This window comes from Condylura cristata, unplaced genomic scaffold, assembly GCF_000260355.1.
Source record: "Condylura cristata isolate star-nosed mole 26May11 unplaced genomic scaffold, ConCri1.0 scaffold00008, whole genome shotgun sequence".
Classification (NCBI taxonomy): Eukaryota; Metazoa; Chordata; class Mammalia; order Eulipotyphla; family Talpidae; genus Condylura; species Condylura cristata.
Window position 1 is genome coordinate 2,660,812 of NW_004567109.1, and position 13,280 is coordinate 2,674,091.

The following is a 13,280-nucleotide window of genomic DNA, read 5'->3' on the forward strand; positions in this document are numbered from 1 at the left end:
CCAGGCTCAGGCTCAGGCTCAGATTCAGGCTCAGGCTCAGGCTCAGACACAGTTCAGACCCAGGCTCAGCCCAGGCTCAGGCCCAGGCTCAGGCCCAGGCTCAGGCTCAGACACAGGCTCAGACTCAGGCTCAGACTCAGGCCCAGGCCAAGGCCCAGGCCCAGGCCCAGGCCCAGGTCCAGACCCAGACCTAGACGCAGGCTCACCTTGGCCATATGACAGAGGATCCAGCCCACTGTGACCCAGCAGTCTTTGCCATAAGGTGACTCGCCATAAGGTGCCTGGAAGTGTTAGGCTGTGTGTGCTGCAGTCTACCAAGTGTACCGGCAGGATGTGTGAAAGCTACTGTTTGACAAGTGTCACCGATAGGTTTGCTTGACCAAGCAGGGTTGCCTCAAACCTTAAATTTGTCTTAAAAAAAAAAAAAAAGGGCAGTATCTGAGGTGCCATCAAGAGAAGCGCAGTGAAACAAGGTTTGCCAGTCCCAGGGGGCGGGGTGGGAGGCTGCTTGCTGATTGGAAAGATTCTGAGAAGCCATTACTGGGCACAGCGAAGTGTGTCATGTCAAACTCTCCTAAGCCAGCAAGCTCAGTGTGAGCTGTAGGCAGAGAAGTTGGGAAGCACAGGGAAGCTGCTGTCCTAAGTTTATTTCTCCACCCCCCGCACTGCTCACGCCGCATTGGGGTCACCTAGCAAGGTGGGGGCACCTCTGCTCCAGAAGCCTCCCAAGCTCCCAGGTGCTCTCGGTTGTTGCTTTCTAATGCTCAGGGCTGGGGCAGAGCGCCCACCGTGAACGAACAGGTCCAGGCCCCAGGTGGGGACCTTTTGTCGAGACCTGCACAGCTTGAGCTGCAGCAGATTTCTGTTTATGTTATGCCTGGAGTGAGGTGGAAGCATGACTTGGGGGTGTCATCAGAGACCCACCTGGGTCACATCTGGACCTGCGATTACAGCACCTGCCAAGCACGCCCCCTTTCTGCGCCTGCTTCCTCACTCCCAGCTCGTGGCCTGGTCTGGAGACTCACGGCAGGGCCCAGTGTTGCGTGGCGCTGTGCCCTGGCGAGTGGCATCTTGGGGCGTATTAGCTCTTTTTCAGCAGGGCGCTGAATTGCACTTCTTTAGAATTTTAGTCGGGGGCCATGTGACATCCGACAGACCGAGGGCAGCGTGCCAGCGGCATAGGCGTCCCTTACTGGGAGAGGTAGAAAGTAGCCCGGCTGCTGCGGAAGATCGGGTTGGAAGCCTCCTGCCCCTGTGTGCCCTCAAACCTCTCTCTCCCTTGCATGTCACAACGCCAGCAGCCTCAAAGGCAGTGGAAGTGGCCTGGCCCACAGGCCTTGGCTTGAGAGAGAGGGTCCCTCCCTGCGCCCTCTGTGCTTCCAAAAGCTCTCTGCTCCTGGGGCCAGCTCTTGTGTGGAACCACATTGTTGGCATTCAGCAGGCCTCCATGTCCCTTTTTCTAGCACCCAGTGACCTGAGTGGGCTGAGTGGGTAAAGGTGGGAGAGACGAGCGGAAGCGAGGGGTCTCTGCAGCCCCAGACGGGAAGGTCCCAGAACAAGCGGGCTGCCAATAAGGACTGAGACCCTAAGCGGACACGACTCAGTCTGCGCCAACCAGGTGGCCGATTTGGTCTTCTCGGGAGGCCGGCCCCTCCCTGCAGGGCTGGCGAGCTGGGGTCTCTGATCCGATGTTGCCGTTAACTGCTCACCAGCCGCCGTAGCTTTGCATCCTGCCCGCGGAGACTGTGGCCTGGGAAGGGAAGTGCTTGGCCTCGGCTTCCCTCACGTTTCACGGCAGTGTTGTGAAGTGCGATGCGTGCACACGGTTCCTTTGCTCCCCATGGGGTTCGGTGCAGCTTCCTGGTGGAGGTGCCCACCGCGGGCCGGCGCGCTGCTGTCGCTGCCTCAGATCTCCAGCCCCTTGGGGCCAGACGCCTCCAGTCTGTGGCTTGCCCTGCTGCGCTGCCCTCTGTGCCGGGCAAGTGTGTCAGCGGTGTGCTCCACCCGAGACCACAGAAGACCAGTGCGCAGGGAGATGGTGAATTGTTAGTCTGTGTCTGGCTGTAATGATGCATCACTGGTAGAACTTCTTGAAATGCTTAACAAAGTTTAACAAGTTGCTAATTATGTTGACTCCTTAGATAACTCATTTTCGCTTTAGCAATAGATTATCATTTTTTTGGACTTACATTGACTTACTTTCTTTTTCATCTGTATATCTTAGTTCTCCGATCTCAATAAAATATCCTTTGTATTCCTATCAAGTGTGACACATGTTTGGTCCTACTTCTGTGGCATATCCACTTGTTTCGTATGAATTGTTACATTTAAAACTGGAACGTAAATTTTTAAAAAAGATTTATTTATTTATACATACAGAACTGGGGTACAGGCCAGAGGTCTGGGTGCTGAGAGGCTTCACCAGAGACAGAGCGGGGAGCAGAACAGGCAATCAAGTATCATGGTTAACCCAAAACAATCACGTATCGGTTACCAGTTTCCAAAAACAATGAAATACAATTTAATGCGGATGTCCTAGTGGGAAATTCTACTTGGGAGGAGTAAAAGAAACTAGCAGACGAATTAAAAATACCTAACAAGCTATATATCTACTCAGTAGAATTTCTGTGTGATTTGCTTTGCTTATGAAATTCACATTTTTAGGGTCTAGAGAGAGGTGAATGTCCAGAAAAAAGCAGGCATATCTTTTTTTTGAGGCAAGAGGTTTACAAGGTAGACAACAGGTAAACCACCTTTCCCTTTACTGTGCTCGTAGCTGCCAGCGGAGTTTACCCTTGGGTTTCAGCAGTTAGCCTTCGTGGGCACAAAGAATGTCAGCACTCGGCCTACAAAGAGAAAACCTTAGAGCCCCTCTGAGTCGTGAACATAAGTCACGCCTTTGTTTCACCAAGGTTCACTGTGGGAATTATAATTTATAACAATATTTCACAAGCCAGTGGCCCCCAGGATAAACTCCATTTGTAAGTGTCTAGAGAACACCCACCAAACAGCGCCGGTTCCCAGGGAAGGCGAGATGAAAACCAAGGTCCCGGTCTAGTAAGCTGTGCCTTTCTCACAGCTGGTCTGCGCAGAGTCCGCGTGTCACGGCCAGCTGAGGTCCCGAGGCAGTGCAAGCTGAAGCTGGTGCATTTGGATGAAGTGATCTTCAAGGGGTGCTCATAGTTCCCCCTCTGCAGCAGGGGAGCCTGGCCACGGCAGGAGCTGATGCCCCAGGTCCTCAGAGAGCTGTTAGATCAGCAGTCACCCCGCCTGGCCCCGGCCCTCCCGAGTGCCCGGACTCGGTGTGGACAGTTTGCATATCATCCACCGTCGTGGGTCGCCCCTTCTCCACTCCTTGCGTTGATGGCTGTACACACTTAGCAGTGAGGCGGGCGGGCAGGGGCCTCCCCGACACTGCCTCCCCAGAGTTAACAGGTTCACCCTCAAATCACAAGTCACTTCCGCATGAACACGCGGATGTCAAGTCCTAATGCAGCGAAACTTACAGCGTTGCTGTCCGGGTGCCAGCCAGGGTGGGCACCAGAGCTGGGGCGGGGCCGGTCATTCGCCCACTGTTCACCTTTTGCTGCTGTGTGAATCCTTTGCTTAGATAAACGCAGGCCACTCAGGGGAGTGTCATGGAAAGAGTGCCCCATCTTTCTCTTCAGGGGTGACTTGGGGCGCGTGGGCCATTGTCTGCAAGGGCTTTGGCTTCTCTGTTTACTTTTACTTTGAATGAATTTCCTCTTCTAGGCGCTCATGGTTTCTTGTGCAGATGCTTGTGTGGTGCCGCCTGTGACCCATGCTCTGTTCTCAAGTGTTCATCAGTCCTTGGCCTTCCCTTCTCGCCACTCTCCCTGCACACCCCCCACATGCCATGTAATGCACACTCCATACCCCACACCATACACACACGACTTGTACAGCCCCCTGCACACCCCTCCCACAGACACACAACACGCCACCCCCTGCACCACACACACGCCACATCCCCACCCCACACCCCACACCCCCACATCCCACACCACATACACCCCCCCCACTTGGTGGTTTTGACCAAACTGAAAGTGTGGAGGCCCACAGAGCAGAGCTGGCCAGCAGGAGGTGGTCAGGGCCTCGTTAAGCAGCCACCTCCAAGCAAACAGCGAGTGAGGAAGAAGGAGCAGGGAGGAGGAGGCCGCACTTGGTACAGCAGGTGACCTCACGTTCCGCAGCGAGCCCCTGCTGTACCCGGCCGCGTTGTCTGGACGCGCTGCTCAGCCAGGGAAGGGGCGCTCCTCTCCCCCACGCGCGGGGAGGGGGCTGTTGCCCAGGAGCCTGGTTTCGTTCCGTGAGTGTGAGCAGGGGCCAGCTGAGCCCTGAAGCAGGAAACGTGCCACACGCGTGTTCAGAGCAGGAGATAAGTGAGTTGAACATGCCTTGTTTGCTGTTAGAGACGCGGCCCCAACAAGCCCCCTCTGCAGGTGCGTGTGCATGTGTGCCCACACGTGTGCCCACACCTGTCATGTGCAAACATGCGCAAACCACGGTGTGTTAATGGGCAAAGCCACGGTGCTCTCGCGTGTCTTTTCTACTCTCATTATATCTTACGTCGACCTGTCTGTGCCGGATCCTTTTCTTCTGTCTCCCCGCAGTGTCCTGGAACGCCTTGAGGACGGGGGTTATGACTTGGGCGTTGGCTTCTCCTTGTGCCTGCTACGGTGTCTGGTGCAAGTAGGTGCTTAGTAGACAGGACTTTATGGGGACAGAATTACACCCAGAAAGTGTCCAGTGTTTTCTGTTCTATTTGCTGGTGCTCTCCGTGCTTTGAACCAGAAGATGGAAATATTCTTTATTTCTGACATATGCACACATCAGACAGAGCACAATGATGACAGAGCAGGAAGACAGTGTCTGAAACACTCTCTCTTGACCTGCAACAGACAGGCATTGTGTCTCTGTTGGCTCATCAGAGCAGCTCCAGAAGGGGTTTCTGCTGTAGAGGTGGGGGGCAGATGGTGCCCTCCAGAGTCAGGCTCAGATCTCTTTCACTCTCTACCTGTGCGACTCGAAGAAGCCACTTAAGCTCTCTGAGATTTCCTCATCTGTAAAATGGGAAAATAAATGTCCTAATCTCTGTGGACATTAACTCAGTTAAAATAAAGCTTCTTCAGCAGTGTCGGCAGCGGTGAGGACGAGGGAAGCATTTACTGGACAGCAGAAACTATTTCTTTTGTCATTGGGTTTCTGGCAGCGGTAGTAGTTTTCAGCGACAGAGAAGCGCTCAAGAAGCTTCCTCTTTGCAGGAGAGGAGATGATGGGATTCTGTTGAGAAGTATGGGGACATTTACCTGTGTGTGTGTGTGTTTTTTTTAAAGATTTATTTATTCTTTATGCATACAGAACTGGGGTACAGGTCAGAGGTTCAGGGGTGGTGAGAGGATTCACCAGAGACAGAGTGGGGAGCAGAACAGGCCTACTGAGGAAGCACCCTGCTGAGGGGAGCAGCGGGTGAGACAGGAGAGGTCTGCTGCGCCCTGTGGGTCACCTCCCTGGGCCGGGATCTAACTCAGGCCACAGTGGCTGTGGATGGCTTCATAGTGCTTCGCTTTAACCCCTTGTGCTACGAGAGAGGGCTCAACCATTGAAATCTTTGAAGGAGACTGTCAGTTTTTCTTCCCAGTGTTAAAATTGAAGAGTTTTTTTTCCTTCATATTTTTGACCTCATACTTAAATGTTAACCGTGGCAAACTGAGCTCAGAATATTCTTTCAGAATGGGGGAAAGATGGGCCCTCCCTGTTGATACAACAGGTTAGTGTGCAGCACTGCAAGCCAGCTGCAGCTGCTTCAGTGCAGCTGAGTGACCCACAGGGCGTGGCAGAGTTCTCCTGTCTCCCCGCTGCTCCCTCAGCACTGTCCTTCGTCGATTTGCCTGTTCTGCTCCCCACTCTGTCTCTGATGAATCTTCTCATCACCCCTGTGGCTCTGGCCTGTACCCCACTTCTGTATGCATAGATAAATCTTTAAAAAATGGGAAAAGGGTTTAAATGACAAAACTTTTGGAGCTTTGAAATGGAAATTAACTTAAGATTGTGAATTGTTAATGGTAAACTGACATTTTAGATCACAAGTATGATCACATTTGAATCCATTTATGTTGAGATACCATGTTGGCAGCTTATCATAACATTGTCATCGCATTTTAGAAGTGTTTGATATGACAAGCTATTCAATAAGACAATAAAAACAACCATGGTCATCCAAGTAGGAGCTGGCTCTGGAAGGAGACCCTTCTAACGGGGGGAGATTTGAAAGTACTCTTTATGCTGGAACCTAACATTTCAGTGGAAAGGTCAGATGCTTTTGTAGGGTCACTGTTTGCTTTGCCTTTTGGATTTGCTCCCACCCCCCAGAAAGAAACCTGCAAAATGTCTGAACTGTGTGACCCCCTGCTGTGGCTTCCGCTCAGCTGCCACCAGGGCCCTCGATGTTTAGAACAGTAGCTGTTTGGAATCTATTTTTAGTTAATTGGGAATGTGAGCGAAGGAAACGCTACATCAGGACAGAACAGTCCTGGGGAAAACCCTGTTTGAATGTGATTTGTGGAATAAGAACCGAAACAGTGAAGTCAGGTAAAGCTCTAGGAATGAGCTTTCGTGGCCGGGGCATGTGGGCTGTGGTTTAGGACACACGTCTAGGACTTGGGGTTCCTTTTTTATGCTCTTGGTGTTTTTTTTTTTCCCTCTGTGACATCTGGGAAAACAGAATTCTTTTAAAAAGGGCTTCTGTTTATCTTCAGACCGTTGCTACCAGCCCCATGTGCTCCATGTAGAAAAGTAGAGTAAGCAAAGGGAAATAGTTCAACAATATTCTGGGTGTTGACTATTTTTAGTCTATGTCTCATACGTTCTGTTTGTGATAAAAATGAGCTTACCTCTTAATAGTCAGAGTAAGTAGATAAGCCCTCTTTTTTCTACACGGCATGAACCACTGTCGTGGAGGTCTCTGGCCAGCTTTTCCCAGGGTCCTTGAAGGACGCTGTCCTCTCCTGTGGGCAGCCCGGGGCACTGCCCTATGTAACGCCTCTCCCTTTCCAGTGGGGTTGCTCTGGCAGCCCCTCAGGCCGGCTTGGCCCGCACAGACCTGCCTCTGTCCACCTCTCCCTGTACGTCCAAGTATGTTTCACAAAGTCTTGATTCTTTAGTCTCTCTCTCTTTTTAATTTATGTTTGTGGAGTCAGGGGTGGGGCGAGGGGCTGGGGCAATCTTGCTTCTTGGAAAACTGCCTCCTTTCGGGCCTGTATTGCGGGACTCAGGACACGCATTTTGTGTTTATATCACCAAGGACATCTAAGTTTAAATCTCAGGCCAGACTGAACGCCCATATTGAAAGCACCCATCTTATTTTTTCCAAGAGTGGGTGTACTCTTTCAGACGTAGTGAAAATACAAACTCATGAGCAGTAAATGCTAGGCGAGATGCTTTTTTTTTTTTTAAGTCATTTTCATTTACTTTTCCATACATTCAAGGATTATTCTGGGAGCACTTAAAGTCTTCTAGGCACTGCTGAAATCACAGAGGAAAAAAAAAAAAACAGAAAAATCCTTGTGTTAAGCATAGGGCAAGGTGGTGGTGGATAAGCATATACAAAGAAATAAACTTCGGGTAAGGAGTCAGCCTGGGGAGAGACAGGGAGAAAGGCTGTGGGGAAGGGGTGGGGGGAAGGACAGAGGGGGCGTGGCAGGGGAAGGGGGGGGAAGGGACCTGCTGTGTTTCTCACCCCCGAGGGAGGGTGCTGCAGCCTGCCTGGGGGAAGCTGTAAGCAGTAAAGGTTGACTGAGCTGGGAATGGAGCGTGGGGTGCTGTCTGCAGCCTCTAAATTTCAGGCAGACCCTGTGCCCACAGGCATGCCTGGCTCTCCCCAGCCCTTTGCTTGTCTTCCCTGTGTGGACACACACATTTTAAAAATTAAAATACTGCCTTGGTTTAGCATCAGATAGCAAATACAGTGTTCTGTGGGAGGCAACTTAACTTTCATTTACGCTCCATCTCGAAGACTGTGGGCTTCTGGGTAGGCTCCTGGCACCTGCCACGTTCCAGCCAGCCACCCGCTGGGGCGCCTGGGCACTGCCCCTTCTGCTCTGGCAGGTCGTGCTATGGTGGAGGCAGGTGGAAGACCGTTTGGGCCCCTGCTTTCAGGTCTTCGGGGGGCGCCCAGGAACTGGAGTGGGGGCTGATCTTGTAACTGGCCACCCTGCTCCGTGGCTACTGCACAGAATCCAGGCCCTCCTCCCTCTGCTGCCTTCACGTCATGTTTTCTGGCTGCTGACACCTGAGGGTGTGAGGTGGCTCTGTGGTTTTGATTTGCATTCCAGAAACCTGAAACTCCCAGAAGGAATGGGGCTCTGCCTGCCTGGCCAGAGCAGCTGGGGCGGCAGGTACAGTCTCAAGCAAGGTTGGCAGTGTCCAGGGGCCTGGGGGGAGGAAGGCTCAGGGGAAGGGTGGGCACTGGTCAGGTGTCTGGCCCAGGAAGTGAAGCGAGCAAGGAAGGGGCCATCACGGAGCCTGGTCTGGGCCTGGTCCTCGATGGGGGGTTAGGGATGGGAACTTCTGGCCCCTCCCTCTGCCCAGTTGTGTTTTCTTCATCCCTTTGGCACCTCAGTTTGGGTGGTGTGGAGGCCCCTGCTGCCCCCTCAGCTCTGTCCTGTCAGTCGCCCAAGCTCTGTGAGAGGCCAGGCTGAGCGGCCGTGGGAAGGTCGAGGGGAGTCGGGAAGATAGAGGGGAGATGAGAGGAGTCGGGAGCCAGAGGGGAGGTGAGGGGAGATGGCTGGAAGCTGGGGAGAGGCAGCCGGGGTATGTAGGGGGGTGTGTAGGGGCTCCCCGGCTCTGGGCTCAGACCTGCTTACACTGGAAGCTGCCAGGGAGCCCGAAGGCTGTATCCATGGAAATGGAAAACGAGACTTTTGAAAAATATTTAGTAATTCTTTAAAAATAAGGAAAACCATGTGTTTATATAAATATCATGTTCCGTGATAACAACTACATTTGCCAAGACACATTTAGCAGGGAGAGTGACATGTTCCCACTCTCCAGATGTGCCAGCACCTGGCGGGGGTGGGGGGCATTCATGCCTTCCTGCACCTGTGGTGGCCCTGCCTGGCATGTAGCCCCCCCCCAAGAATTTCTACCCAAGAGGAGAGAAGAGGGGCTTGAGTCCTACCAGAGTCTTGGCCGTAGGATGTCCAGCAAGGGCCCGGGAGTCCCCGGCCGGCCGTGGGCTCAGTGGACGGGTGCGGTCCTCTCGCCTGCTGGCACAGCGCCTTGCCTCTCTGTGCCCGTGGGGATAAGCTGGGCACAGTGGAAGCACCTGCTTCCGAGGTTATGCATGTGCTCATAAGGCGCTCAGGACATTGCCTGAGATACTTGCGTCCATACTAAGACCTCAGCTTTCCCTTCAGGGATTTACTCTAGGTTAAGTAGGTACACAGATAACTGGACACCCAGAGGGGTTGTTAAGCGCATTGAAGAATGATTGCAGCAGGGCACACGCTTCTGGACTATGGGGTCAAGAATCAGGTGTGTGTTCTTGCTCGAATAACAGAACGGGTGATCTCCTGCAGTGTGTGGCTCAGACACGGTCCATCGTTTGTCGCCGTCTAACTCAGTTCTCTTCCAAATGCTCCTGGGAGGACGGGGGCCTGCGTGGTTTGCCCCTGTGGTGCCTGCTCAGTCCCTGGGTCTTACTCCTGGTCGAGCGTCTTCAGTGCCCAGGAAAGCAGGTGGCGATTGAGGGGCCTCGACGGTGATGAGCAAATGTCTGTCAAAACGCAGGGTGACATCTCTGTACTCCACTGGGATTTTAGGGCGTGTATTTATCATCTCAGGACCACTCTGGGATCTTATCGTAAGGAAGGAGTCACAGGTTATGTTTTTATTGTAGTCAAGAAAAAACAAATCATTTTGCTTCTGAAAATTTGCTTAAATCAAAGGTGTTGCAATGTGACTTACTGCTTTTTCTCATTGTTTTAGTGAATTAAATGGATTTTTAATATCCCACCTATTTAAAAATGACCGAGTTTAATAGGTGTACGGGAATAACAGCAGGTCAGAGTGTTTCAGAGTGCAGTTTCCTCGCCGGCACCACCACAGCATCCGTCAGGAAGCTGCCGCCATCCCCGCTGGGGCGGTCCACATGCAGCGTCTTCCAGGGAGGTGGTCACTGGTGGGCAGACGGGTGCGCTGAGCTGTGCCCCCCGTGAGTGCTGCTTCTCCGGCTCGGGTAGCTGCTAAGCCCCAGCACAGCCAGCGCGTGTGGGCAGGCCGGTCTCTGCCAGTGAGTCACAGTAGCCTCTTGCCCTTGCAGATCCGACGGAGGCGCCTCGCACGACTCGCCGGTGGACAGACCTCCCAGCCGACCACCCCGCTCACCTCTCCCCAGAGGGAGAACCCTCCTGGGCCTCCGATAGCAGCGTCCGCCCCAGGCCCCTCCCAGAGTCTTGGCCTCAGTGTCCACAACATGACCCCAGCTACCTCCCCAATAGGTGCATCAGGTAAGCCTCGCCCTCGCCCCTGCGGACAGCCCCCGGCGTCGGCCCTAGCTGGGCGCTGTCGGTGTCTCTGCAGCCATGGGCACCGCAGCAGTGCCAGAGCCCTGTGGGCGGTGGGGAGGGGGTAGATGAGGGACATCACAGCGTGGACCCCGTGTGGCATCATCTCTGTGGTGATCTTTGGAAACCAGTTGTTTTCCTCTCCACAACTTTTATCTTTTTTTTCTTTCAGTCAGGGTCAGGTCTACCCGTGGTGGCACCATGATTAAGAGTAAATTTAATTCTGCTGGTTTTTGTGAGTTTGGTTGATGATTTTATTTTTTTTAAAGATTTGTTTATTTTTGCATCTGTCAACTGGGGTGTAGGACAGAGGGATGGGGTGAGAGTCACTAGAGACAGGGGGGAGTAGAACAGGCAAATTGACAGAAAAACACTGCTGAGGGGAGCAGCAAATGTGACAGGGAGGTCTGCCGCCATGCGGGTCACTCCCTGGGCCAGCAATTGAAGTCGTGCTGCTGTGGCCGTGGGTTGCCTCAGTGCTATGCTTAAGCCCCTTGTGCCACCAGGGAGGGCCCCGACACTTTTCTTTTAAAATAAAAGAATCTGAAAAGGCAAAATTGTGATAATGGCCAAACTAATAATTCTAATTACAGGTTTCCTTGTCCCTTTTTTTAAATTTTTATTAAAAAAAATTTTTTAAAGATTTATTTATTTGTATGGAACTGGGGTACAGGCCAGAGATGTGGAGGGTGAGAGGATTCACCAGAGACAGAGTGGGGAGCAGAACAGGCAGACTGACAAAGTATACTGCTCAGGGGAGCCGCGGGCGGGTCAGGAGAGGTCTGTCGCGCCATGTGGTCACCTCCGGGGCAGGCGGGGATCGAACTCATGTGGAAGTGGCTTTAGCTTCTCAGTGCTGTGCTTTAACCCGCTGTGCCACCAGGGAGGGCCCTCCTTGTCCCTATTTTTTAAAAAAGACTTATTTATTTATGCACACAAGAGCCATGATACAGGCCAGAGGTACAGGGGTGGGGAGCCAGAGGATTCCCCAGAGACAGAGCGGGGAGCAGAACGGGCAGATCTACTGAAATCCACTCTGAGGGGAGCAGTGGAGAGAGAGGGAGGTCCGCTGCGCCCTGTGGGTCACACCCTGGCCAGGGATAGAATCTGTGCTGCAGTAGCTGCTGACAGCTTAACCCCTGTGCCGCCAGGCAAAAATTTGAGGGTATTAAAAAGTATTCCTGACATGAAGTTTGTAACTGCCTCAGTGATACCTATTTAACTTTCATAAAGTTCTCTTTATTTCTGAAAATGAATGAGCTCATGGTTGCTGTCCAGCAGTCTGTGTTGGGACATGATGGGGTCAGTTCACACTGTATCTGAGAAAAAAGTGGCCCTTGCTCTAAGCCAGCTTTCCGTCAAACCTAACAATGGTTGTCAGTACAATGCTGTCACTGCTCTGCGGCGCCTCACCCTCCGTGCTCTCCACCGTCGATAGTCTGCCTTCCTGTTTCTTTTCTTTTAAGGCAAAATAAAGTATCTGTTGCTTCCCCCCTCCAGATATCACACACCTCACTTCCATTCTGAGCACCTGCTAGGTTATAGCTGTTTGGTTCATCTGCTGTGGTCCCGTCTTCTCAGGTCTGGGAAAATGTTCAGTATCTGTCTGTCTCTTTCTGATTGGTTTTATTACATGTAATTCCCTCGTACTCCCCAATTTGCTTTAAATAGTAACAGTTTGTCTTTCCTGATGGCTGGGTAGTGTTCCATGGTGGGGAGAGACCACGTCTTCCTCATCCAGGCCTCTGTCGGTGGGCACTTAGGCCCTGACTATTACAAATGGTGTTCTAGTAAACTGTGTGGAAAATACAGATTTTGGAGTTGATGGTTTCGCGTCCTTGCCATCCTGTTTCCCGGGAAGACAGGCTGACGGGAACCTCTCGGCGCTCCCTTCGTGCTCCACTTCTGTGTGTGGCCACTCGCCACCTGTGTGCTGCCCAGCCTCGGTGTATCTGGCTGGAGTTTCCTTCCTCCAACCAGACATGAGGAAAGAGCGCTGGAGAGGTCGCTCTGCGGGACGCTGCTGCTTCCAGCTGCTGGCGGCCCTGCGTTGGGGCATCTCGGCGGCTGCCTCCGCCCCCGCCTCCTCTCAGCCTGCCCCTGTGGCCTGGGTCCAAGCTTCCCATTTCTTACCAGGACACACCAGTTATGGGGCAAGGACCACGGGAACCCCACGTGTCTACACCCCAACTTGATGTTGGCAGAGACCCCACTTCCCAGTGGGGAATATCATCTATGCACCTTTTCACTTTAATTCAAGTCATATTTCCTCAAGGTGTGAATATTTTACCCCTCACCAAGTTTTATTGAGAAAGAAATGATTTTTTTGAGAAACAGCCCGCACTGTCAAGGTGTGAGTTTAAGGTGTGAGCCTGAGGGTGGCTTCACAGAGCCATGAAGTGATGCCTGAAACAAAGGGAAGGGAAGAGAAGAAAAGGGAGAAGTTGGCTCCTGTGGTGAGAACTGTAGGGCTCACCTGCTGCCTGCCCTCTGTCTCAGTCACACCTGGTTGGGGCAGCGTCTGTTTAGCTCCAGGCTGCAGGCTTGTGCCTTTTCACCGCCTCCTCCAGCCCCTCCTCTCTCCAGCTCCCACACCACACATTTGAGCTCTTTTTCTGTGACTGGCTTATTGTCTCTTTTCCTCCTCCCATTAGAGCACAAGGTCAGGGCAGCAGCGGCATCAGAGCTGACGGC

The 13,280-nt window shown here is 52.7% G+C and overlaps 1 protein-coding gene across 2 annotated transcripts in view; it reads left to right on the forward strand.

Annotated features, from left to right (window-relative positions):
* UBE4B (ubiquitination factor E4B) overlaps positions 1-13,280 on the forward strand; it is an 86,647-nt gene that overhangs the window by 10,774 nt on the left and 62,593 nt on the right. For both annotated transcript variants that reach the window (XM_012722322.1, XM_004678499.2), the window contains exon 2: positions 10,343-10,529. In XM_012722322.1, the coding sequence (XP_012577776.1) occupies positions 10,343-10,529 (187 nt within the window). The remainder of the gene's footprint in view (positions 1-10,342; positions 10,530-13,280) is intronic.